Source organism: Anticarsia gemmatalis, chromosome 9 (assembly GCF_050436995.1).
Source record: "Anticarsia gemmatalis isolate Benzon Research Colony breed Stoneville strain chromosome 9, ilAntGemm2 primary, whole genome shotgun sequence".
In the NCBI taxonomy this organism is placed as follows: Eukaryota; Metazoa; Arthropoda; class Insecta; order Lepidoptera; family Erebidae; genus Anticarsia; species Anticarsia gemmatalis.
The window spans coordinates 1,362,696-1,387,309 of record NC_134753.1 but is presented as its reverse complement, the minus strand read 5'-3'; the positions used below and the strand labels follow the sequence as shown (position 1 = coordinate 1,387,309).

The following is a 24,614-nucleotide window of genomic DNA, read 5'->3' as shown; positions in this document are numbered from 1 at the left end:
ATGAGTGATTCAAAACTTTATCATCAACAAAACGCCTTAATATTTAACACTAGCAATATAATTTCTCACTACACTAAAATATTATCTCGATAAACCATACAGGCGATCTAAAATACAAATCCATTATAAATTATATTCTTGAATGTACCTTACAAAACGCTAACAAATTACTCCTCTACCCAGGAAACTCACTCCGAACTCGAAGCAGCTTGCGGCGAGTTGTCCGCTCGTCTGCGCACCAAGCTGCAGCTGTGGCGGCGCTTCGAGCGACAGCTGGAGATGGTGCAGGGCGCCGTGCGCGAGGCCGACTACATGGTGGAGCTGCTCACCGTGCAGGGACAGGTCGACTACGACCGACTGCTTAAAGCCACTGAGAAACTTGAGGTGAGTTGTTTTCGAAAACTATTAGTAAGGGTTTATAAGTAATGCTTTTAATAAAAAACGTATTTATTATTTTTTGTGATGAATAAGATAAGTAAGTAGTTCTTAAATTTTATTTGGATTTACTTTTTGCAATCAAAAATCCTATTATTTTAATACTTTGTATAGAATATAAACACTTCCCAATATCGTATGGTACGGTACGTTATTGAAAAAAGCATTAATAACAAAGAAAGCACTCTGCAAAATAGAAGGTAGACCTCAGCATGTTTGTACATTGTTCTTCTTTTATTCGTAAATGCTTACTTAGTAAGGCATTATATAATTACTTCTGTTTTTTCTTCCTAACTTTACCTAACAATATTTATTCTTCCACAGACCCTAAGCGAATCACTCTCCCGTCGTAGCGGCGAGTTAGTAGGCGAGCTGTCAGCTGCGGCTGCCCCACTGGAGGCTTCCACCGAGCCCTCCGTGGCCGCCAGCCTCAGGAGGGAGCTGGATGATGCTGCTGCAGCCTATGAACACACCTGTACCAATCTTACACAGCTCTGCGACAAGTGAGTGTAGACCATTAGTTTAAAAATATTATTTTTTGGCTTAAAAGACAACTCCCGCGCCAAGAATTGGTCTTGTGTCGCGGGGACGAATATACAAAGAACGGACAGAAAGTATAAACAGATCTGAAACAATTTATTATTTGTGGATCGCACAAATAATTGTTTCGTGTGGGAATCGAACCCACGCCCGAGGCAATGGTGGTATTAAGCGGCGTGGCGAGCTCAACCATAGGCAATCAAATTATATAAATGTTATGATTTGTTCTGGAAATTGTATAGAAGTATTTTTCTATAAATCTGCTTATACACATAGTTTAACTAGTTTTTATTTATCATCCATAAATATTTATTATTCTTAATGCCGTTTTTTCTATAATTTAAATAATTTTGATGAATATTTATATTCTTAACATAGCTGAAGATGTCAAGGGCGATATAACGTTTAACTAGACTATTAACTTGGTTGAATATACTTACAACTTGAACACCAAGTATTTTAAAACGTCAGTCGTGACCTTTCACTAACTCTTTCTCTCTCTCTTCTATACTTTGAATTATTTTGGTAGAGAGGTCAGCCTAATCCTATTCCTAATATTTACCTTTCTTCATCGGTCTTTTTGTACTACATTTGCCCATGTAGTTTCGGGCCTTCCACTTTATAGACTCTAAATCACATATTGTCTTTACCCTGACTTACTCCATATTATCTCTCAAGGTACCACAAGGCCGTAGATCTGTGGAAGCGCTACCGGGACGCGGCGGCGGCGGTCCGCGCCTTCGCCGACTTCCACGAAGCGCGGCTCCACGCGCTGCGACCTGATGATGCACCCGCTACTGCTCAGGTAGGATCATATACCTTACTTAAGGGTTTAATAGTATGTATTCTCTCTAGGATTATATGATGAAGAATATAAAGAAGAAACGTTAGTAACCAGTTTTACTGATTGGTCGACAAGCTTAGGTATAGCGAGACATGGATTGTCTTAGAACGTCGTCTTTAAAACATTAATATTTAAACTGAACACCTACAATCTGTCATGTGTACTAATTTTGTTCGGAGTTGTCTTCTCGGCATCGGCAGTGGTTGACAAATGGTAGTAGAGAAATTAGCACTCTATTCTACTTCACTAACAGAATATTTGGTGTTACGGAGTACTCTTAACTTCGGCAACTAGAAGGTAGACCACTAAACAGACTAACTAGACCACTAAACACGCAGCTTGGATGCCTAAATATCTAAAAATTGCAGCCTTATTGTGGCTGCTATAAAATATACTTACTTATGTAAAGCCTATAAAATAAATATACTTTTTATTTTTTTAAATATCAAAAAGAAATAGGTACTAATAAATTTAAGACAGCATGCAAAAGTTAAAATTTCTAAATAAATAATTACTTCGTCCACGTAATTAAAATAACAAGCATAGTAGCGAATTCATTCACCTCACGAAACTAAATTAAATTATATTTAAGTTCACCGACTTATAATTTATGCGAAATTAAATACATTCTGTACATAAAGCTTGTATGTGTTTAAAGACTTAAGTAAATAAGGAATGATGGCGCTTGGTCAAAACTATAACTGGACATAAAACAACAAGTTTTGATTCCTGGATTTGTCTGCATTAAAGCTTTTGAGGCTCCATTCATTTACATACAGATACTTATGTAGGGTACCACTTTTAACGCAAGCAAATGGTAAAAGTAAAGTAAAGTAAAAAATATCTCTATAATTTCCCACATCAATAAATAATCTAACTTAGTTAGATATGTTTCTAATAATATAATTTTCTACGAAATTTTTATTACCACCATAATTGCATTTCTCTTTTGGAAATCTCAAAAACTACTCGTTTTATCGGGACCAAATTGTGAATCTCTTCTTTTCGTTAAATTCACTACAGAAGTATTGAAACAAGCAACCAACCAACCCTCGCAAGTATTTTCCATTCATGAAACAAGGCTTGGCCACACACCTTCAGATCAATAAAGTCACAAACGAAGCATCGAACCCGCGGCCGTGACTCACGCGAGTGACCGCACCTAACTCGCCTTAATAAATTGAGGTCGTCGCTCTTACCACTACGCTGTTTCAGCGGTGAAATGTTTTCACGCTACGTGGTTTAGGGATATGGCAGACTGGAGGCTTTATTATTATTTATATTTAGTTATATGTCGTTGCTCTTTAGAAATATATGAAAGAGAATACGTGTATTTTGCGACGAAAAAATGATCATAATGATAAACATGCAACGTGAAAGTTTAAAATAAAATAGATGTATGAAAAAGCCCACCGTCAGCTGCATAAGTCTGCAGGTCTAATTTCAGGTTTTTGCATGCCTTCAAATTCGAATTCAAAATATTCTTTATTTCGTAAACTTTTTACAAAGTATTTGATATAGTCAGTATAATAATATTTTATAGTACTTACCTCATAAAAACTCCGGATTTCCATTAAATTGATCAAATTAAACCTATTATACTATAGCTTTCACACATTGTTCGAAGTAAATCAATAAACTCTACTGACTTAATTTCACAAAGAGTTCGTTTAGGCCACTAGCTTATCTAAAATGAAAATCGAGTTACCTTTATCGATTTATTATTAGATTCGATATAATTATAAGCGATTGAATTATCGATACAAGTGTTATCTAATAACTAAGATTAGGTTATATCTTTAGCCTAATGTGCTGTAGTATCAGTCGATTCATCGACTATCATGTGCTAGTGCCTACCGTTTAGTAAAAAAGCAAGCTATCGATATATTACGACAAGTCATCAAGTCATTATGTATCAATCTTTGCTCTCTGCCTATTTCTGTAGGGAAAAATTATTTACAAGTACGTATGTAATTATGTATGTCTGTATGCTACATATAAAGCAAAGCCGTCCAACACATTTGTCTTTTTTGTTTGTTCGCGATAAACTCATGCGAACGAACGAATGAACGAATTTTCATGCGGTTTTCACCAGTAAATAGAAAATTAACGAGATTTAAGCGTATTATTTTTTTATTGAAAATATTGATAGGTCGTAAATACTGCACGCACGCGGCGGTTAATTTGTATTTTGACATATATTAAATGTGTAAACGCGCCTAGTTTTTCACTCAAGAAGCTCTAGTTAGTGGGAGTAACTAGTCCATCAGTTACAGGACATTTATTCTATAAAAAACTGACGGAAAAAAGGCTCTCACATAATGAAAATTAAATACCAAGTTTGTTTAAGAAAATAGCGCTCTATTTCGTTCAGTATAAAATCGTGATATTATTTATAATGTATGTGTATTGTATAATACAATTGTAACGGTACTAGTGACTTTTTATATAACTTACACAATTTAAAACGTGGGTGTTGTATTCAGTGTAGTATATTTTTTGTAAAGGTCTATGGACTTGATGTATTCAAAAATGTTTGAATTATAACCTATTAGTTAAAAGTTTCATCTATAAATACAACATTATGAAAGCAAACTATATTATACTAACTGCCCGCGTCTAATTTACCTACCTCCGGGGGAAATTTCCAGAAATCCTCTCTTAGTGCTGCTCTACAATTAAAATTTTACGTTTAACATAAGACTGGAAGCTGACTACAACATAGTTGAAAGAAAGGTTAGGCAGATTTATAGTTTCACGTTCTCTTTAAAACACAAAATTAATTTTTAAAAAATCTAACGGATCAAGACAAATTGTATTTTAATTCAATTGTTCACTGTCAAGGGTATTTCGACTAAAACATTACAATAATTAACATTAATTAAAGAAAAAATAACGTCGTTTAAGAATATAAAACAGCAAAATTTGCAATACAAAAGTCGCTGTAGTATTTATTCAAATTGCTTTTGTCATTTTCACCTTGCTGCACTAAAGTGATGGGGTGTACGACCGAACGTGTCCAGAATACCGACACGAACTGTCATTGCCTGCCAAATTTGACAGCCGTGCTGATTGATTATTGAAATGAAATCAGGTTCGCTGCATTCCTGTGTTATTGATAGTATTTATTTTAATGTTTTTGATCTCCATATTTAGAGTATTGAAAAATATAAATGTCCAATGATATTTCTGTCATTGACAAATTAATGTTTTGATCTTGCAGAAAAAATCATCAATTCGGTTACTATTTATAATTCTGGACCCAAAATAAAGTATAGACAGAAAGAAGGTTTCTTTTTTGCTGTATTATTTATTTTGAGCAATATAATTATAATTAATTTGATAAATTAAAATCTCTCTGGTATATTAATTATTATAGCCACCTAATGTCCCATTGCAGGACAAAGCCCATTTTTCCTCGCAGTTTTGTCTTGTGCTAGCGTTCAGCAGTCTGCATAAACGTAACTTAAATCACTCTGACGAAAGCCTCATATATGATTTGTTATCCTTTTCTAACGATGATAATCAAAAAGAGATACAGTTTTATTAAAGTCTTCTCATGATGGTGAGTAAGGAGTGATGTCATATGACATTGACAGTCTGAGTGTGGTGCACTCATGTTTTGTGCGAGCTGTGAAGTGAGTGGGACTGTTTGTTTTAAATTATTTACGTTACATTTGGTTTTTAAAACGGAAAAATGTGTTATTTTTTTAGAATCTTTAATCGTGTAGTGATTATTTTATTTTTTATTGTTATGATGAGTATTAGGGTTTTATATCATGATAGGTTAAAAACTGAAGAATGTTTATTTTAGTATAATAATATGTAATTATTTCGAAATGAGTTAAATAGGTTTTTTTTATTTTATTTTAATATTTATTCCAAAAGGGGTGTTATTTTTTTATTCATTTTTTTAATTTCATTCGGTCTCTCAGACGCAGAGGGCTTAAGGTTCCTCTTTCTTTATTCTGTCTTTTCAATAAAAGGCCCTTGCTCTGAAATGGTATAGTAATAAGGGATTAAAGGTTAATAGGATAAAACTACAATACATACACTTAGCATATATCTATGATAGCTGACCCGCGCAACTTCGCTTGCGTTACATAAGCGTTAAAATTTTTTCCCGTTTTTGTAATATTCTTCACTGGTACTCTGCTCCTATTGGTAGTAGCGCGATGATATATAGCCTATAACCTTCCTCGATAAATGGACTATCTAACACTGAAAGAATTTTTCAAATCGGACCAGTAGTTCCTGAGATTAGCGCGTTCAAACAAACAAACAAACAGACAAACAAACTCTTCAGCTTTATAATATTAGTATAGTATACATAGATAAAAATATTTGACAGTTCTTTTACTATCGAGCTATAATGAATCGGCACATGATATTGTTATTGTTTATTATCTTCTACGATTGTTAATTACGATGCGATAAACGGTAAACCGTACGATTGATAACCATATCAATTGTAAACTTTCCTTTTCGAGGTTGATTAAAACGAGCCGGAACGAATTAGTGTATTACTGAATGAATTGTATTGGACGTGTAATAGTTATTAATAGTGAATATTATTTTAACTGTTTATTTTGTGTGATCTTACTACATGAAATATAATCCCTAATAACCGAACAGGGAAAAGGTGTGATTTTATGTATCTTTATTAATTCTTCTGTAAGTGTGTCACTGAACTTCTCTTAAACGACTGGACCGATTTTGATGAAATTTTTTGTGTGTGTTCAAGGGGATCTGAGAACGGTTTAGATTCACAATTTTGTCCGCTGGACAATGTTTTTATATTTAATTTGTATGGCAAAACAACGTTTGCCGGGTCAACTAGTGTATGTATATAATGTGTAATTCCTTTTTTTATTCAATTCACGAGAGAATCGGTTCTTTCCAAATGTAAATGAAACATCAAAATTTGTACGATTTAATGAAATTACCATCTCATTTAGTTCGTTGTGCTTGTTTGTCGGTCTTTCACGATGTTATTAAACACTACCGTGTGAACTACTGGCATAATGACCGGCTGTTGTGGACATTAACCGATAAACTATGCTCCTTTACGATCTTCTGAGAATTCGTTTATTATTTACTTATTTATGTAATTTCTTCTGAAGATATTGCTTACTTAATGGTACTTGAATTGAGCGTCGCCATGCTTTAAGGGGTAGCAAAAAAATCAAATTTACCTTTTTTCCTATAACTTTACTTTTTAGGTTAAATATTGACACTCAAATTTGTCAACTTGTAACGTTAGCTACTGAACTCACCATCCACACTTACAAAGCAGATTCCCTTAATAATTAAGCAAAGTTACAACGACTTTAGTAATTAGTAGCCGATAGTTTTTAAAATCATTTCTTGAACATTCTTGTCTTCTTGTACCCATTTCATTTCATTTTTGAAAAAGTATACCTACATAAAGCTTCTATCAAAAAAATACCAGTAATATTATGTAAACAGTCTCAAAGCCTCCAAACGCACTATAACAAAACAAATCGTCAAGAAACAACGGTGTTAACACCGCTAAATTGCGCTAACAGTTAACTGGACCACTGACTGTGAGGCGGTTACCGAAATAACAACAACTAACTTTATAACCATGAAATATTTACTAGTAGCCTTTGTAGCTACGTTCAGACATGATTTTTGATCATTTTGACAGGTCGCCGCTTTAAAACAAAAGGGCCACAATCTATAAAAAAGCAAATCAATAAAATGTATTTTTTTTAATGAAAAGGATTTTGAATATTTCTGATCTGTGCCCCTTTTGTTTCGAGATTTTAAGTAATGAAATATGTAATAGTGAAAAATTACAAAATTATAACTTAATTTTGTTGGTAATATTCAGTAAATTTACTACCAAATTGAAGCAGTTTTATTGTTGTTTACCACCGGTTCTCGTTAGTAAAAACAACTCTATAATATATACCTATACCTATAGAATACCTACGGTGAACTTCCACCTTGTAAAAAGTATTAATGTGTCGCAAAAGTCGTTCAAAAACCTCTCGAAACTAATATTTGTATGTTTGTAAAGACACAAGATGACTAAGTGCAAGAGTTATCTTTAACACCAAGCTAAAAATAAATAATGTAATTATTTACATGCATTTTTGCATAATCTTATTATTTCAGTCTTTACGTAGCTCGACAAACAGAATTTAATTACACACAATTGCAATTATTTGCCCTCAAAGTCGCGTGATAAAAACAAATCCAATGACAACTAATTTATTGAAAGAACAAAGTTTCAAGTGAAAACACACTTTCGCAAAGAAACAGCTATTTAACTTTAAATACATAGTTACTTACGAAAGTAAACCCAATTAATTTAACACTGTAAAAATTCGCTACTTATTTTAATGAAACGCTGCGAAACGTTTGATAAGATTTTAATGAAGTGAAATTATAGTGACTGCACAATATCGTCTGTTATCGCGTGTGATAATGCGTTGAACACACCGCGGGCCAGTCGCTTCGCAGGCGTCCGGCGCTGAGGACGTCTGCAATAACCCGCGAAAACGAACAAACTCGAAACAATACTCGAATATCGAAAACCTAAATTACGAAGTGTCAATCGATAACGGCCAAGGTCACAGCACTAGTCCTACGAAACAATGTTTAAGTTGTTGACTATGCATAATTTCATTTGATCATTAGTAGATAAAGCTGCAACTGCATACAATGTCGACCTTGGAACGCGACCGTGATTCCATTGTGAGCGATGTTCCAAATTTGTAGAATTTGAATTCCGCATTCGAATTTGACAGTGACGTTATAGCCAGTGCGTTTTTTGAAGGTGGAATAGTGTCGAAAAAAGAAAAGTACCCACAAATAATAATAAAAAAATATTCACGCGACCTCAACGACACGAACATTTGATTTTTAATTATTTATTTTTAATCTGTTTTATCGTAAACATAATAATGAATAAATTAATTATTGACCATGATTAAGTGTTAATGAAGTGATAATCATTGATTGGTGCCATGATGTTGTCAAATGTGTGAGATGTTTGTTCGGTGATGTGATAAGGGATATGTGTCACGAAACAGAGGAGTGATTTAACAAGCAATATGTCACTTCAGGAGGTAAGAGTTAAGATTATCATCAATCATATACAAATATTGGGATTTTATTTATCTTATGACAGAACAACATTGTTTTGGTAAACCCTTTAATAGTACACTCTGACTATCGTTTGCCCGATTTTCAGACGATTCTTAATTAAAATTAAAATAAAAACACACTAATATCCCACTGCTGGGCAAAGGTCGTAATGAGGGAGGAGTTAGGCCTTGAGTCTACCACACTGGCTAATTGCGGATTGGGGACTTAATGAATTATTCTTAGTTAACTTGTACATTTTACGAGACGAATCTCTAGTTGTTATTTTAATGGGTTTGTTAATTGCAATTAGCTAGTCAGTCAGGAAAAACATCTAGTTTATGTCGGTTTACGCGTTATCACTACATTACGTTTGATCCAATTAATCTCAGACACCTGGATATGACTCACTTTTGAACGAAACCCTATCTAGGACCATTACATCATTTTAATTTAAAAGTGGAATGAACATTAGTTTACAAAATCTTTGGAAATATAACAATAATGGCGGCCCTTCCCGACTTCGCAAAGAATTAATTCATTAATCAGTGATCATGTAGAATTTAAAATCGGTCGAGTACTTTTTGAGATAATTCGTTACAAACATACTTACATACAAATATTTCCTCGTTATAATAATAGCATAGATAAGTAGGTCATTAATAGAATCAAAAACGACTAAATTCACCATGAAAATATTATGTCTAAAAATCTTTTATTTAACTTTGAATAGAAAATTATATACCCTGCGTGATGGCAAATTAAAGTTGTGGCCAAAAGCTAGTTAACGAAAATAATTCGATGTCTAAGTAATTTTCTTTCATAGCACCTTGTACAATTTTCTTGGCGTTTAATTAACCAGTACTGCCATCTAATAAAATACTATAGTGCCTTAGTCAAAGCTACCTATTTAAAGGTATCCAATTTATTTAAATTGCTATATATTTCATTGTTAGAGTAACAAATACAAATAGGGACTGAATACCATTAGGTACTTAATGAGGTATTGTTACTTACCTATTGATGTTTATGTAAATATATTTTGTATCTACTACCACGACAAGACAATATAGCAAAATCAGATGATTTTAAACCTGAACTATTAGGTAGTCCAGTAAAATTTGACACCTGAATTATTTAGTCGTTCAGTACTGCTTTACGGACTACTACAAAAGATATAAGTAGTATACACAAGTATCTTTGAAAATGCGCCAGTAATGAAAAAACAGAATTTGTTTTTTTGTTTGTCTTTAGTGTCAAAACAGCTAAACTAATTACATTTCGCTGGGCGATAGATCATACCCCGGTGGAAGGTTGTAGGTCGGTATTTGTAAAGAAAGAGTTTAGAAGTTCAGATTTAAACTAGTTTTTCTCCAACAGAAATGCGAGCAAAACCACAGTATCACACTTATCAAGTAGTCCACGTCCACCTAGCAATAGTTAGCCTTACGCAAAGTTCATTGTAATCTGCGCAAATAGCCCGATGAGATCACCGCCGCGAGAAACGTGGGGCTAAATACATTATATTATTATTACGTTATTTATTCATGTGACCATAAGACTCTGTACTAACTAAACTGTCCCTTATTTAGTTTACTGATCCTTATAGTATACGCATTTTAGCTTGGAATGTATACTGTCAATGAATTTACCAAACCACCCATAGCAGCGCGTAAGCAAAGCAAAGAAACAAAATCAGACATTTTCAGAAATATTGTATTATTAAAGCTATGGTATATCTTACTAAAGTCTAGATCATTGACAATGCTACGGAGCTTCCTGTTTGTTGGGAAACAGTCGGGTACTAAAAGTCTGACCACCTAAATGTCTGATGCCGTTTTCAATCAGAAATATGGTCACCTTAGTAATGATAGAAATATAACATATTGTTTCTACGGAAGTTGTATGAAGGGGATCCTAGTTATGGAGTAGATCCGGTGTGCACACACACACATAAGCTACGATACCATTCAATTTATATCAACGTTTATTGAACTGTAAAACATTATAAGGACTCTTTTAACCTGACTGCGCGTCGTAAAGTAGGGTATTGTGTTTTTCATGTTGTGAAGTTAGTTGTGCACCGCATTTTCACGCGTTTGTGTTCGCCAATCTACTTCTGTAGGTCGTAAGCGTAGCGTAAGATTGCGTATTCTAGTCATTGTCATGAAAGTAGAATCGTTCAGGAACTTTCTTGCTTGAAACTCAAAAATTTGAACCCGCTGGGCAAGGATCTCCTCCCGAGTAAGGCAGGGGTTAGGCCTTAAGTCCACCGAGCTGGCCCAGTACTGATTGGAAACTTTAGTTTAACTAATAAACATTTATATGTAAATAAATAATTTAAGCTACAACAAATGAGTGATTAACGGTCAAATCAATGTATAGCATTATCGCAAAACTCTTTTACATTATTTCTATGTCCTAAATGCACTAAAGTACATCTTAAAAGTGCGCCTAAAGGCACTGACCTACAGAATACAGTAATATCCATACGGTACATTTGATATTTGTCAAGCAAACACGTAATGTGGGTTAAGGATCTCGATAGTGCATAAAAAGTGACGGGCCTATAACAAGTAATATAAAATGTGTACATATAAGGATTTAATTCTGTTATTTGTATGCTTGTTTGTTTGCAAATATTAGGGGGTTTTGAGCGGGTTAGAAGAGACTAAAAAGTAAAGATAGATAAATTGCCCTATTTTCAATTAGGTACACGCAAAAATTACTGTTTTAAACAAAGCCATTTCATTATCAACCCTTTAAGTTACACATCGCATGTGCCAATTTCCATATATTTTGAAGCAATTACAAGTTTTAGTTAATTACCGAAGTCTGAAGGTCACACGAATGATATCTGCAGCGACAATTAGTTTGTTTACCTTTTAATTGCTCAGCGAAAGTTTTATACGATAATTGTCGATACTTAGTTAATAGGGTATATAAACATATTAAGTACCTGGTCGATTTTTAGTACGAATACTACAGTTACCTATGTGACACAATGATATAAACTTAGCTAAGAAAAACATACTTTCATTACATGATGTTCAATTATTAAAAACACACTTGACAAAATTCATTCAATCAATTTTTATCTACGTTTAATGACACCTTAAATAACATACGATTATTGTTAGCTATCTCAGCAAAACATACTAAAACTCGAACGGAATAAACTATTGAAGGCAAGGGTCACGAATTACTGACTTCTAGACCTACTAGACAGTAGACATCCCTATTAAAAAAACATTTGAACTTACCCTACACTAACTAAGTTTTACAAAACATATTAAGAAATAGTAAAACAAAACCATTATCCTTCCACGAGCTCCATCAACACATCACCTTGGAAAACTCCAGAAACTACGCAGTATTAATTCTAGTTTTCAAAGTGAAACAGTAGATAATTAAAAACATTTAGTTAGTGATGGCACTGTGATTAGCGAGGGTTAACTTGTCAAGGGCACTAACTCCTAGTTATAGCGCGAGTAGAGGAATGAAAGTTTACACACGACATACGAATATTATGCGGAGTGTGAAATTGAAAATTATCTTTTCTTTACTATTGAGTTTTCGTTATACTTACCTACATACATACAATTACAACACGCATTTTCCCCTTAAAGGTAGGGAGAGACCGGAAACGCCACTTGATACGATCCTTACAAAGGCGAACGGCAGGTTTATATGAAGAAATCGTACAGCTTATAAAATGTCATGTTTAGGTTTACTTTTTGTTTAAATTGGTAGCTCATATGATAGACAAGCTTATTTTAAAATTCTTATATTTTTAAAAGTTGGGAGGTAAAAGTTATGTCCATTTTTAGAAGCCCCGATAGTTCGCTAAATTGCTCAGATGCTGTCAAAACCACAATTCAAAACAACAGCAAATTGGCGGATGCGTAGACGTCAGACGAAAAGTGACGTCTCATGAGATTTTCTTTTTCTTTAGTTGTCAACAAATATAAGCCATGGACCAAAAATTATTATTTAAATAAACAAATACTTTCTAATTAATCCGGACTTCTAAAAATAATACTCCCAAATAAAAATAAGTGACTTAGTCCCCTTAATAAGTGGTACAAATTCTGTTACGAAACAACACAAACTTTAAGCTGTACGAAATCTGCCGATCTCCTTTGTAAGGATTAATTTACCTATCCGCAATCGTGGTGTTAAATTAGTGATCAAAATTGAACTATTTGAACATTCAGGTCAAATACTGGCACTAAAGATTATCAAAATTACAGCTCGGGAATTTCCCATTAGTCTTAGGAGTCAATGACAATCAAAGTCAAAAACTCGCATTCGGAGTTCTTATTAGTCATGTATTATGAGACACTAATGAAAGCCAATGTATTACATGAGTATTTTTGTTTTTCAGATGAATGAAATTAATGAAAAATGAGATTATTGTGTATTTTTCTTTCAATTGTAACTCGATAGTTCGCGAGAACGTGGAAGCGATTTGTTTCAAAATTCCCACATGTACTTGCGAACTGTTTTATCAGTCAAATAATAATGTTATTTGTCTTTTTTCCTGGTATTGATATCGATGTTATTACAAACTTTTAACACACAATTTATTTAGACGTAGTAAAATTAATATTCAGTAACAAATCCATGATTAAACGTGTTTATTAGTCCTTCTTTCGCTTAAAAACTACTAAATTTGCATAAAATGTGGAATGAAATAAATTATGTCGTTGCGAAGGACAAACTTTATTAATTTACTCTACTAATTTCGATAAAAACAACGATAGCGTATACTAGTTAGTAGCCACTACATTATCATTATATTTAAAAAAAAACAGCTCAGCATTTCTTCCATGCATCTTCCAGCATGTTGGAGTCAGCTTCCAGTCTCACAGAATGCAACTGAATACTAGTATTTTACAAGAAGCGACTGCTTATCGGTCCTCCACAACCCAGTTACCTAGCTTAAAATACGATACCCCTGATATTTTTTAATCAGTCTCAAAATCATTTCACACAAAGGTAAACATAGACTTGCTAATCACATATTCGGTTCGGCAATATTTATCGAACAACAAAACCGACTCGACTCACTTGTTCGACTTGTGCCGGATTCATTTATATTCGATTTTGGCGCCAACTAGGTCGATTAATGCCGAAGCAACATGTGTAGCAAGCCTTACTCTTCACAACTAACATCCAAAAGCAATTTAAACAGCAAAACTACAGAGGCGCCCATAGCCAATTGCGCTCACCGGTCGGTAAACGATCTGTGGGTGAAGCAACCGTTGGCATAGATGGGTGACCGCATAGTGGTATTTGAACTGGGCGTCTCCGTGCTTCGGAGGGCACGTAGAAAGTCGGTCCCGGTTGTTGTCGATTAAGATAGCAGTCGTTAAGCCACGTCAAAGGCCTTTCGGGCGGCTTGACCAACTTTGACACTAGGTTGACCACTAACCATACGATAAGAAGAAGTCTACAGAAACTTAACCACAAAGATTATCTCGATCGCTCTATTTTCCTCAAACTATTGGTATATAACTCTAGATTCTATTATATAAGATCATCGTAATCACCGTCACGGTTTATGACTGGACCAATGATCGGATTGCTTCATTCAATGCAGATTTTGTAAGACGCCAATCATTGTATAATTCCTTGCACTTTTTATTATGTAATGTTTGAACTTCTTTACCTTTTTAAACCGACTTTAGGAAACGGAGTAGGTGCTCAAGTCGCCTGTGTTTTGTATACTCATATTTTTTTACTGGATGGACCGATTTGAATGGATATTTTTTATGTATTATATTTTTTGGTTGAAAAATAGTTCTGCCATTATGATCCGGTTTAAATTAATTCAAATCTGGATTGTTTTAGTTAAATCCTAAAAAATGCGTTTTATACATCCACTATGGTCATGTTTATGTTTTGCCAGCCGATTTTCTCTAACACAGTGTTTCTTGACCCCAACCTATTCTTTGAAAGCAGGTAACGCCTTACTTATTCATGTAAATAGGTCAATCAATGACCCTTTCTATTTCAGTGTTTGTTACTTCGTACTATTGAAAACTTACAAGTAATTTACAAACTAGCACTTCAGCACCTATTTCTAGCATAATACAATTACTTTCGAAAACAACTACTTCGAAAAATTTTGCGTAAGTGTAGTTTGAATCTGACCAATTTTGATAGGCCGTTGGATGTTGGAAGTAATATTTTAAATAACTTCAAAAGAATAACCACACATTTTCCTTGTGGATAAATGAAGTATTTTTCCTTAAAATATATACGAACAAATCTATTTTTATCGATTTCCGAGTACCAAATAACTTCGTACAGAACATTTTTCGTGTTGCAACATATTTGCTAAAAAGTTGATTTTACAATTCGGTATAGTTAGCACTTACCGAAAGTAGGTTCGTACAAAACGCTGATTTTGATGTATTCAAGAACAACCGAAATTATGCAACGTATTGTCTTGTTAATTGCTATTGTTTTGAAGATACCTACCTATTACCTACTTGAAATACTTGGTACTTATCACCTCGTGTGAGGTATTCTTTGTTTTTCACTTCAAAGACAGAATGACTTCTGATTTGAATATAACCCCGCTTATGCTCGCAAAAAATTGTAATCTATGTTCTTCCTAAAAATATAATCTATCACTTTGCTATTTTTTTTTCCAAATCGGTTCAGCCGTTTTCACGTGACACAAGAACAAACAAACACAATTTCACAATATGAATTTTTAAGGTATGGATTGGTATAGATGGGTTCACGTAAATGTTATTACTGCTGAAGGAGTGGTCTGTTTACCTCCTAGACACATCTTACTTCATAACCAGCTAAAAATATGCGTTTTACGTCAATGCCACAGCTATTTTCAATCAACATCTTTATACCAATCCCGTATTTAGACATTCAATAATAAATTCTGCCTACGCGTTATGCATTCCGCTCGGCAATGTCCGCGGATCCGAATAATAACGAATCACGACGAATCGTCTGCAAATCTTGACGTAAACGCGCGAAAATTAACGTCTCGCCATTGGTTAGTGGAGCGGTCTAATTTTGAAGTTTTTATTTTTAATAATCTACGAAATCTGACGAAGGCTAACTGCATCTATATTTTTAAGTTAGGACTTTATGAAATTCTTTTCTCAATTACTATTATTTTTTTCTTATGCCATTTTTATAACCATTTTCGATCACTACAGTGTCTACAAAACATACGTAACATTACGCTTGTTATGCGTAAGGATATAGGCAGAGATGTGTAAAATGTACCCACGTTTCGCCATTTAAAATGTTAGTCCCGTGTAATAGGGACCTATTGCTATATACCGGGCACGTTACCAAACTCCGGGCTACTATAGATAAATATTTTATGTAAATAGAAAAGAATAGAGCACTATGCCTGACCCGTAAGCAAACTTAAGACTTTGTGGTTAACAATTATACAAAACATAGTTCCCTAATTACATTGACCTGAATAATATAGGTCAATTATTAGGCAATGGGCCAGCACTCTCCACCTGCTCGGATCATAGTAGTCGTCTGATTGCCCTATTACGAACCGTGCCAATAACTTGTTCTATGAGTAAGTCCCAAACAAAGATGACCTGGATACTTTTGAGAGGCGCTCATAGTTGTACTCGCTAGTTGGTAGATGATCAATGAGTTAAGTAATATTTGGCAAGCAAAAAGTATGGTAAAACAACACTAGAAACCAGTACACGTGTTTGTTATTTAACTAGCCAACCCGCAGTACAGCTCATGTTCAAACTTTTAGCCCCTATTAAAACCGGTTTGAAGTGGATTTTCTTAAACAAAATGTAGCCTAGATTTGATTCCAGGTATTCAAATTTCTTCAAGCTGAATTCCATCAAAATCCGTTTAGCGGTTTAGCCGTGAGACTTACAATGTTATTTATGAGGAAAAATGCAATCAAATTACCTATTTCAGATTATTTGACTTTACTTAGATTTTTTGACGTTTCGGCCACGTAACACTAACCGTGAACACAAGTTATCTTAAAAAATGCATCTGGATGTGTAACAACTTGGAAATCAATAAATAAAAACAGCATCTAAGTAGTATGTCGCTCTCTCCTTACCTTACAAGGGAGTCAGCGTGAAGTAAGCATTCAGATGGCTTACTTATAAACGTTAATCGTTGGCACATGCTGGCGCGGAATGTTTAACAGTCTCCATACGGAAATGTCACACATTTGATAGCCAACAGGCGGTTTTTTCTTGCTGTTCGTCAGTCAATATGTAGGTAGATACTCTTTTATCGTCTTTGTACATACACTAATAACTTTTCAAAGTTATGTGTGTATTAGAAATAATTATCACTTGCTCTAACGGTGTAGGAAAACATCGTGATAAAACCATTGCCTAAAATTAGTTTAATACATTTACTGATGACATGCGAAGTCCCCAACCCGCACTTGGCCAGCGTGGTGGACTAACATCTCTATCGTTTGGAAGAAGACCCTTATTCCCTCTTTCAATTAGATTTTTCCAAAAAGTGGCCACTTATAGGTCCCGGGTCTTCGTCATGTGCATGCAAAATTTTACCATAGAGAAAAATGATTAATTTTACAAAATTCGGTCTAGGGAATATGTAACAGACAGAGACGGACAAGGGATACAAATTAACCATTTTAAGAATATCGAAAATATTGAAACTACGCTTTATGAAGACTACATTCTTAGTATTTCTAAAATTGACTGAAAATTTCGCAATACCCTTGCCAAATTCAACAACATAATGAATCGTTATCAACGCGCACTTAAAGTAATTATTTAACATTCAAACGTCTTGCACTAACCGGTTTGTGAATGCGATCATCACTTGCATATATTAACTTGTACATTACATAGATTATTTGTTAATGAATTACTTCGTTTACTTTGCAATTATCCTTCTTTAAAGTTACAAGAGATTTTAAACGTTTGCTATTTATTCTAATATTTCACATTCCCTATCCTATATTGCCCTCCTGATCCTATTATAAACAAAAAACATGACACGCGGTAAACACTCTTTTACGTCAAAATTACTAAATAGATTTGGATACATTTGCACACGGGTAGTTTATTTTTAATTTATTCAACCCGTTGTTGTTCTCCCACTGCAGAGCAAGGCCTCCCGAATGAGGGAGGGTAGGTTATTACCTCGATTTATTCATAGAGCACTTTTTACTGCGAGAAAATCTAGCCAAGGCGATAGGAAAAATTAGGTTTTGGTTCGGTTTAGGTTGAGAGTTAAATATAACACAGTAGTTTTAGTATTCAATGGTATTATTATAAATATACTTCAGTGCTCTTTGTAAGTGATTGTTAGTATTATACCTTCAGGTTAAAAGCTGTTAAAATCACGAAGATCGAAAGGTCGCGAGTTCAAAACCTGTTGAACTTTTCAAATAAATTCATAGCAGATATAAATAAATATTTTGTAATTTTATTTGCCAATATTTTACGCGTTTTATTACATATTCTTGCGCTTTATTTATTTTTATTTTTAAAGCCTACCACAATTTGAATTGTCACTACGAATGTCTTGGCAAATAAACACTTGTTATTTAAACCACTGCATAATTCTTTCGAAACATAATATAAAACAACAGTTGAGGCATGTTTATTTCAATATAACATGCAACACTAAGCTCAAACAAATCGTTTTATATAGTACCTAATTCTGATTAGAACAATACTCATAAACTACGATGTTTATATTAATTATGTTATCATATGGATCCGTTGAATATTTCACTGGAATATCTCATTCTTTTGGCCTAAAGAGAGACGTAACGCCTAGCCTCACGTTTAACAGAAACTGACCAGTTTTGTAAACTTGACCAAATAACTACAAAAATACACAAAATTTGCGACTCCTACAGTTTATGAGACCGAATATGGATAGCAAAATTGCCAAAAATGAACTAAAACTATACTAAAAAGGCGAGGTCTGTATATCTTCAAGTCTATGTTGGAAATAGGTGAGAATGTCTTAATAGCGGGCGTGCGGCGATGCCCTTGCCACTAAGCCAACTTTGTGTGGAACCGCCGGTGTTAATCAATCAATACTAACTCTGCAAATTAAAAGTTTCCGACGTTTTACCTACCGAATATACCGCTTTTACCTACTTAATAGGTACGGTTGTTGTTTCACTGAAGAGGTAGGTTTTTGGGGCTTTAATCCAAAATGTTAAAGTAATATGTTAAGATTTTATTTTGCTTTTAAGATATGTCATGCACTTTAAATTATTTTACAGAATGACTCCTACGATTACGTATAATCGTTCACGTTTAATTACAAAACGTCGGGTAAACAAATACTTAATAACAATGCATTACAATATTATGAATAGTGAATACACTATGCCTCGTCTGGAAAGGCAAGACATAGGCAAAACTACGCTGATTTATGGTCTATTGAGCCTAAATATTCAGCTGTTTTACCTTCTAACTTTTACTCAGTTATCGCCTTCGTCTGAGTAAAAGTCGCAACTTATTCCCCGAACAAAATGACTATACTACTCTTACCGAAGAAATATCGTAATATGTAGAGGTCAATGACATCGTAAAGTTTATCAGAAAGACCTGGACATTAGCGACTAGAGTGAAATGACATGGCAGGCTATATAACTTCGCGGAGTATCCAATTGGAGGTACCGCGTCCTGGCCACTTTATGGTGACTGTCGAAGGAACACCGTCAGGTTTTTAGTCGGTATGCCCAAATTTAAAAGCCGGAACGCCTAGCCGGCGGGAGAGCCCGACAGACCCCCGCTACCTCCCTGGAGCGGGACATGCAGTAATGCATTTTCCTGACGAAAAAAAAAAGGCTATATAACTTAAAAAAAATAGTTCACTTTATTATAGTTGATATTATGTTCTCTGTGTATATATCTTTTTATATAACCTTACGCATGTAATACCTTAATACAAGCATGATCCGCCATTTTCAATCCCATATAACACAGGGCGAGGCTTTTGTTTATACTAGAGATATAATAATATAGATAAAGTTAAAATTACTTTTCCTTTCTTCAATCAAATCCATTCCACCTTTGTCCTCGACGTAAAGCTCATTGAATAACTAATGGAATCTCATTGAAATTAATAATAATTATACATAGCAAATAACTTTCACTTTTACCGGTAATGAGTCAGCAAATTAGTTTTATTATTTCTTTTAAACTTTGTTTGATGTTTTGAACTGTAGTATGACAAGGCATTATATCAGATAGTAAGTTATATAATATACCATAATATCACGACTGTCTGTCTTGAAAAGACTTTTAAGAAGTGAATACTTTCGAAGAAGAATTATTCTTTATATTAACAGACTACCCAGAGCAAGTGCGTTTAGTTATTTTATAACTGCTATTTTACTGGAAGCCGACTTTAACATAGTTTGGAAAAAAGGCTAAGCCATGATGATATTTTAAAACAATTTTACATAATCAATCCCTATGCTTAATTTTTGACGCTAATTAGGACCTACATTTGCATAGATCTTGCACTATAAGACAAGCATAGTCATTTGAGCTCATTATTACCTTCTCTATGGGTTAAAATATATGCACATAAACATAAGTACGTTAATAGCTTTGAAAATTAAATTACCTACTCGAAATTTATCACGAAACCATACACTTATAAGTAATGTTATTAAATTAAAAGCTTCGGAGGGCGCTGCGCCCATTCCGATACAAAGTAATACGGACTAAATATAAACTGTGTCTGGACTGTTTCAGACATGAGGCTATTAGGAAAATTGACTGCACATACAAAACCACTCCCTTGGCTTGTATATAGTGCATAAATGCTTTTAATATAATGTATTTTATTATTAGAGAGATGCCTTATTAGAAGAGACTATAAAGAGCAGCTAGGCAGATCAAAACCATGAGGTTCTCCACAATTTACTATTTGTACCACTCTAGTACCTACTAGTAACTGGCTGGTGTGTATGACAAAAAAGACCGAAGTGAATGAAATTATATTTGTATATGTAAAAAGATATGTAAATAGAAATAAAGCTGCCATGATGACATGACATATTGTATGACAGATAGTTGCTCTACATCTGATTTTACTGTCAATTTTTATAGACTGCAGTGTAGTATTTTACGTGTAATAACTAAATACACAAAGTGAACCAGAATATTTTTATTAAGATGCCTTTTGATCTGAACCGTTTACAAAAGAGTACATGCCAGTTCCGTTTCAGTTTGAAAGAATGTATTAATCATACATACAGTCATTTATCAGGCAGGGCCAGACAGCGCCAGCCTGGGCCCGGCCTCTCAGGCTAAGATTACTCATACTAATGAATAATAATGATGATTAAAAGCTTATTTTGAGTTCTGGATTAAAATAGAACGACGTTTAACGTTTAGTCATGATTATGTTCTTTATTCAATTGATGCATTTATTCTTTAACTTTGACTGAATATGCTTTATCAAAGGATATAAGGTGTTTTCACATTTTGTTTTGATAAATATTCGTAATGTACTTTATTAATCTGATACCTATTTTTGTCTCTCTGGTTCCTGTCTACTCTCATGGGAATTATAATATTTTATCAATAAAGTAGGCTCCAAATAAAATGAGATCCTAATAATTTATCTTTATTATTGTAAATTGATATTACTTTAGATATTCTAATTTCCCTTTTCTAATTTCTAGAGGCCTTTTTCTTGTATACGTCAAACATTCTATAATAAATTCTAGATTATTTCAGTTCTTTCCATCGATCGTTAATATTTCAAAACCGTGCAATTATTTGAACATCTAAACCTCAAAGTCTGTACATAGCGTATAAACATCGCTGTTCTCACGATGTCTATAGCAACAATATGATCGGCAGTAATTCCCACGTACTGAGTCCAAATATCGTGGAGAAAGTATGAAAGTATATGACGCAAGGATTTTAAAATGCACTTTTACTGTTATATTGTTTGTTGAAGTAATTGTGAGGTTGAAAGGTTTCGAGATCCAGTTTTGGTTTTAAATCGGAGCAGACAGTGAAAGGATATATTTTAAAGGCATTCTTCTCGCAGGGCTCGCTTTAGGCATTCTTCTTGTGTCGCGGTGACTTTTACAGACATACAAACAACGGACACAAAGTATATCCAGACCCAAAACAATTATTTGTGGATCGCACGTATAATTGTTTCATGTAGGAATCGAATCGGTACAATAAATAGTATTTTTTCATACAGTATTTATCAAGGGCGCTGATTAATCTTTAATACAAAATTTTCACGATAGCTCTTAAAATTTCTAGTGAAACTAAATCGCTTCTTTTAGTAATGAAACAGTAATATTATATTTTATTTCTAATGCACGTGTAATGTTTATCTTATAAAGACATAGGTAATAAACTAATAAGTTCCAAGTTCATGGTTAATTACCTCGCTACACAGTTACAGTGATATTTTAACTATGTTTTTCCGGAACGTGATCGCTAATAGTTATTTACGGACACACCCGCGTTATTTCCTATATGATGTCACCTTAATGGTCGATATAAACATTTTACTAACGAATGTAATTAATAACATATATATACATAACATCGCACTTGTTGTACCTAAAGGTGTTTTACCTATAATACCTATTTACCTATAATACACTATACAGATATTTTGCTACATACTGTGAAAAAGGAGCATTTTTTTTTTAAATTGCCCAACTAATTAGTAAGGGATTTGGAAAGAAAGGGGGGGCCTTTGCGTAGCAGTGGGACACTCAATCAGGTTTTTTTTAACCCATTACTGTCTCACTGAAGGCAAGGGTCTCCTCCCAAACGAGGGATGGGGTTAGGCCTTGAGTCCACCACGCTGGCCAAGTGCGGGTTGGGAAAATAAAACTAATCAGAGCTACTACATTTATTACTAACCCCCGGTTTCTGAGGTACATTTAGTGGCAGTTTATCTATTCAATAGCGTTTTTTTTGTATAAGTTTTGACACCATTGAATAGATAAACTTCCGCTAAATGTACCTCAGAAACCGGGGGTAAGCCAGTTAATTTCTTGGCGCATGATGTACGCATTCTCCAAATTCCTTCTCCACAAATAACTTTCCGAATAACACACATGTATATTGTGCATAATTATAAACATACAATCAAGCAGATCGCTATAAATGCGCGGATTTCCGACAGAGCGTATATTTTGAGCGCATAATGGAACTCTTCCGTTGTCTGTCTGTGATCTAACGCGCGGTATGCGCACGCGCACGCATGCGCATGTGTTGTGTTACTAAATTAGATTATAATTAATTTAACATTAGATTAACTTGCCGGTAATGATGTGAATTATTTACTTAAAAAAAGCAATTAATTATTGAGCGCGAAATGTCTGACTGTTACGCTTTCACGCCAAAACTGCTGAAGCGATTTTGATGAAATTTAGTATAGAGATAGTTGAAAACCTAGAATTCGAGAATTGAAACCTAAACTTATCTTTAAAATTTGACCTAAATTACATTCCGAGTGAATCTGCTAGTTAAAGAATCAGACGAACCCCATATATTTGTAATACTTTATAACATCTAAATAAATATACAAATACCTTATTTAACAATACAAAAACATAGGAAAAATACAAGCAAGAATTATAAATCCTAAAGAAACGTTTACAATTCACGATATCTAAGATACGCGGTGAGATTACGACATACTGAATAACTAGTCCAAGGTCTAACTACGTCAGTCGCTTCCTCGTATAATTTACACAAATATTACATTTATTTTGATAATAACCATGTTTGTTGATGTCGCAGTATTTATTTATTGGTTCCGGATTAAAATGTAACATCATGATTTTTTAATTGTTTATTCTTTAAATCAGCTAGCAGGTCCATATTATTATACAGTTTGTAATATAAATACAATATTATATTTGTCTGCCTCGTTTTGTAGTTCTGTTAGTTGTTTGACTGTTGGACTTGTAGTCTTGGGTTTGATATCCAGGGTAGGGTTTATTTTTAAATGTCTATGGGGTCCCGGGTCTATATAATATTTGTTAAGTTTCAGTAGAACAAACTTACGGTGTACAACAAAGTTAAAGTATTACGGTAAAATTACTAAATCGTTGGTAGACATATAAAAAATATATATTCTTATTATTAGTCTAATGTGAAGAAAAAGAGTAGGAAATTGGAATAATAATGTGTTTAGAAAAAATGGCTGCTTATATTTTTGCGTTACTACGAACAATCTATCACACGTATCTTATCAAAAGCGACAATGAATTATAAATAAACAATACTGCCAGAAAACGATAAGTAATGAAACAATTATATTTAAATAAATTTAACTTTTCACACAATATATTTCTTAGAAATACACTATAATAATAAATATAATTAATAATTTAGTCAAATATATATTAAACATTTAATAGATTATTTTGACCTGTTTAGAAAGTTGCTTCATTTCCCTATATACATATAAATAAAACGCAAATAAAGTACAAGCCATACTGTAAACATTTATAATGTCTATTTGACATAAATAAACTATAATATAACTATCTACTATAATGTACACATCTTCCTTGTCATATCCTGTGCAAGGAATGAACCTATGACCTCAGGAAACGGCGTCAACATTCTTAATCGATGTTGCAATATGGCGGGTCTTTCTATCCTATATTTATCAGTTCTATGAAGTCACA

The 24,614-nt window shown here is 33.8% G+C and overlaps 1 protein-coding gene across 8 annotated transcripts in view; it reads left to right on the top strand.

The window, feature by feature from the left end:
• Positions 1–24,614, top strand: part of Msp300 (Muscle-specific protein 300 kDa) — a 178,499-nt gene that overhangs the window by 141,313 nt on the left and 12,572 nt on the right. For all 8 annotated transcript variants that reach the window (XR_012959623.1, XM_076118593.1, XM_076118594.1 and 5 more), the window contains 3 exons: positions 184–384; positions 760–938; positions 1,654–1,780. Coding sequence is in view for 7 of the 8 variants with exons in the window: in XM_076118593.1 (XP_075974708.1) it covers positions 184–384; positions 760–938; positions 1,654–1,780 (507 nt within the window). In the remaining variant the exon portion in view is untranslated. The remainder of the gene's footprint in view (positions 1–183; positions 385–759; positions 939–1,653; positions 1,781–24,614) is intronic.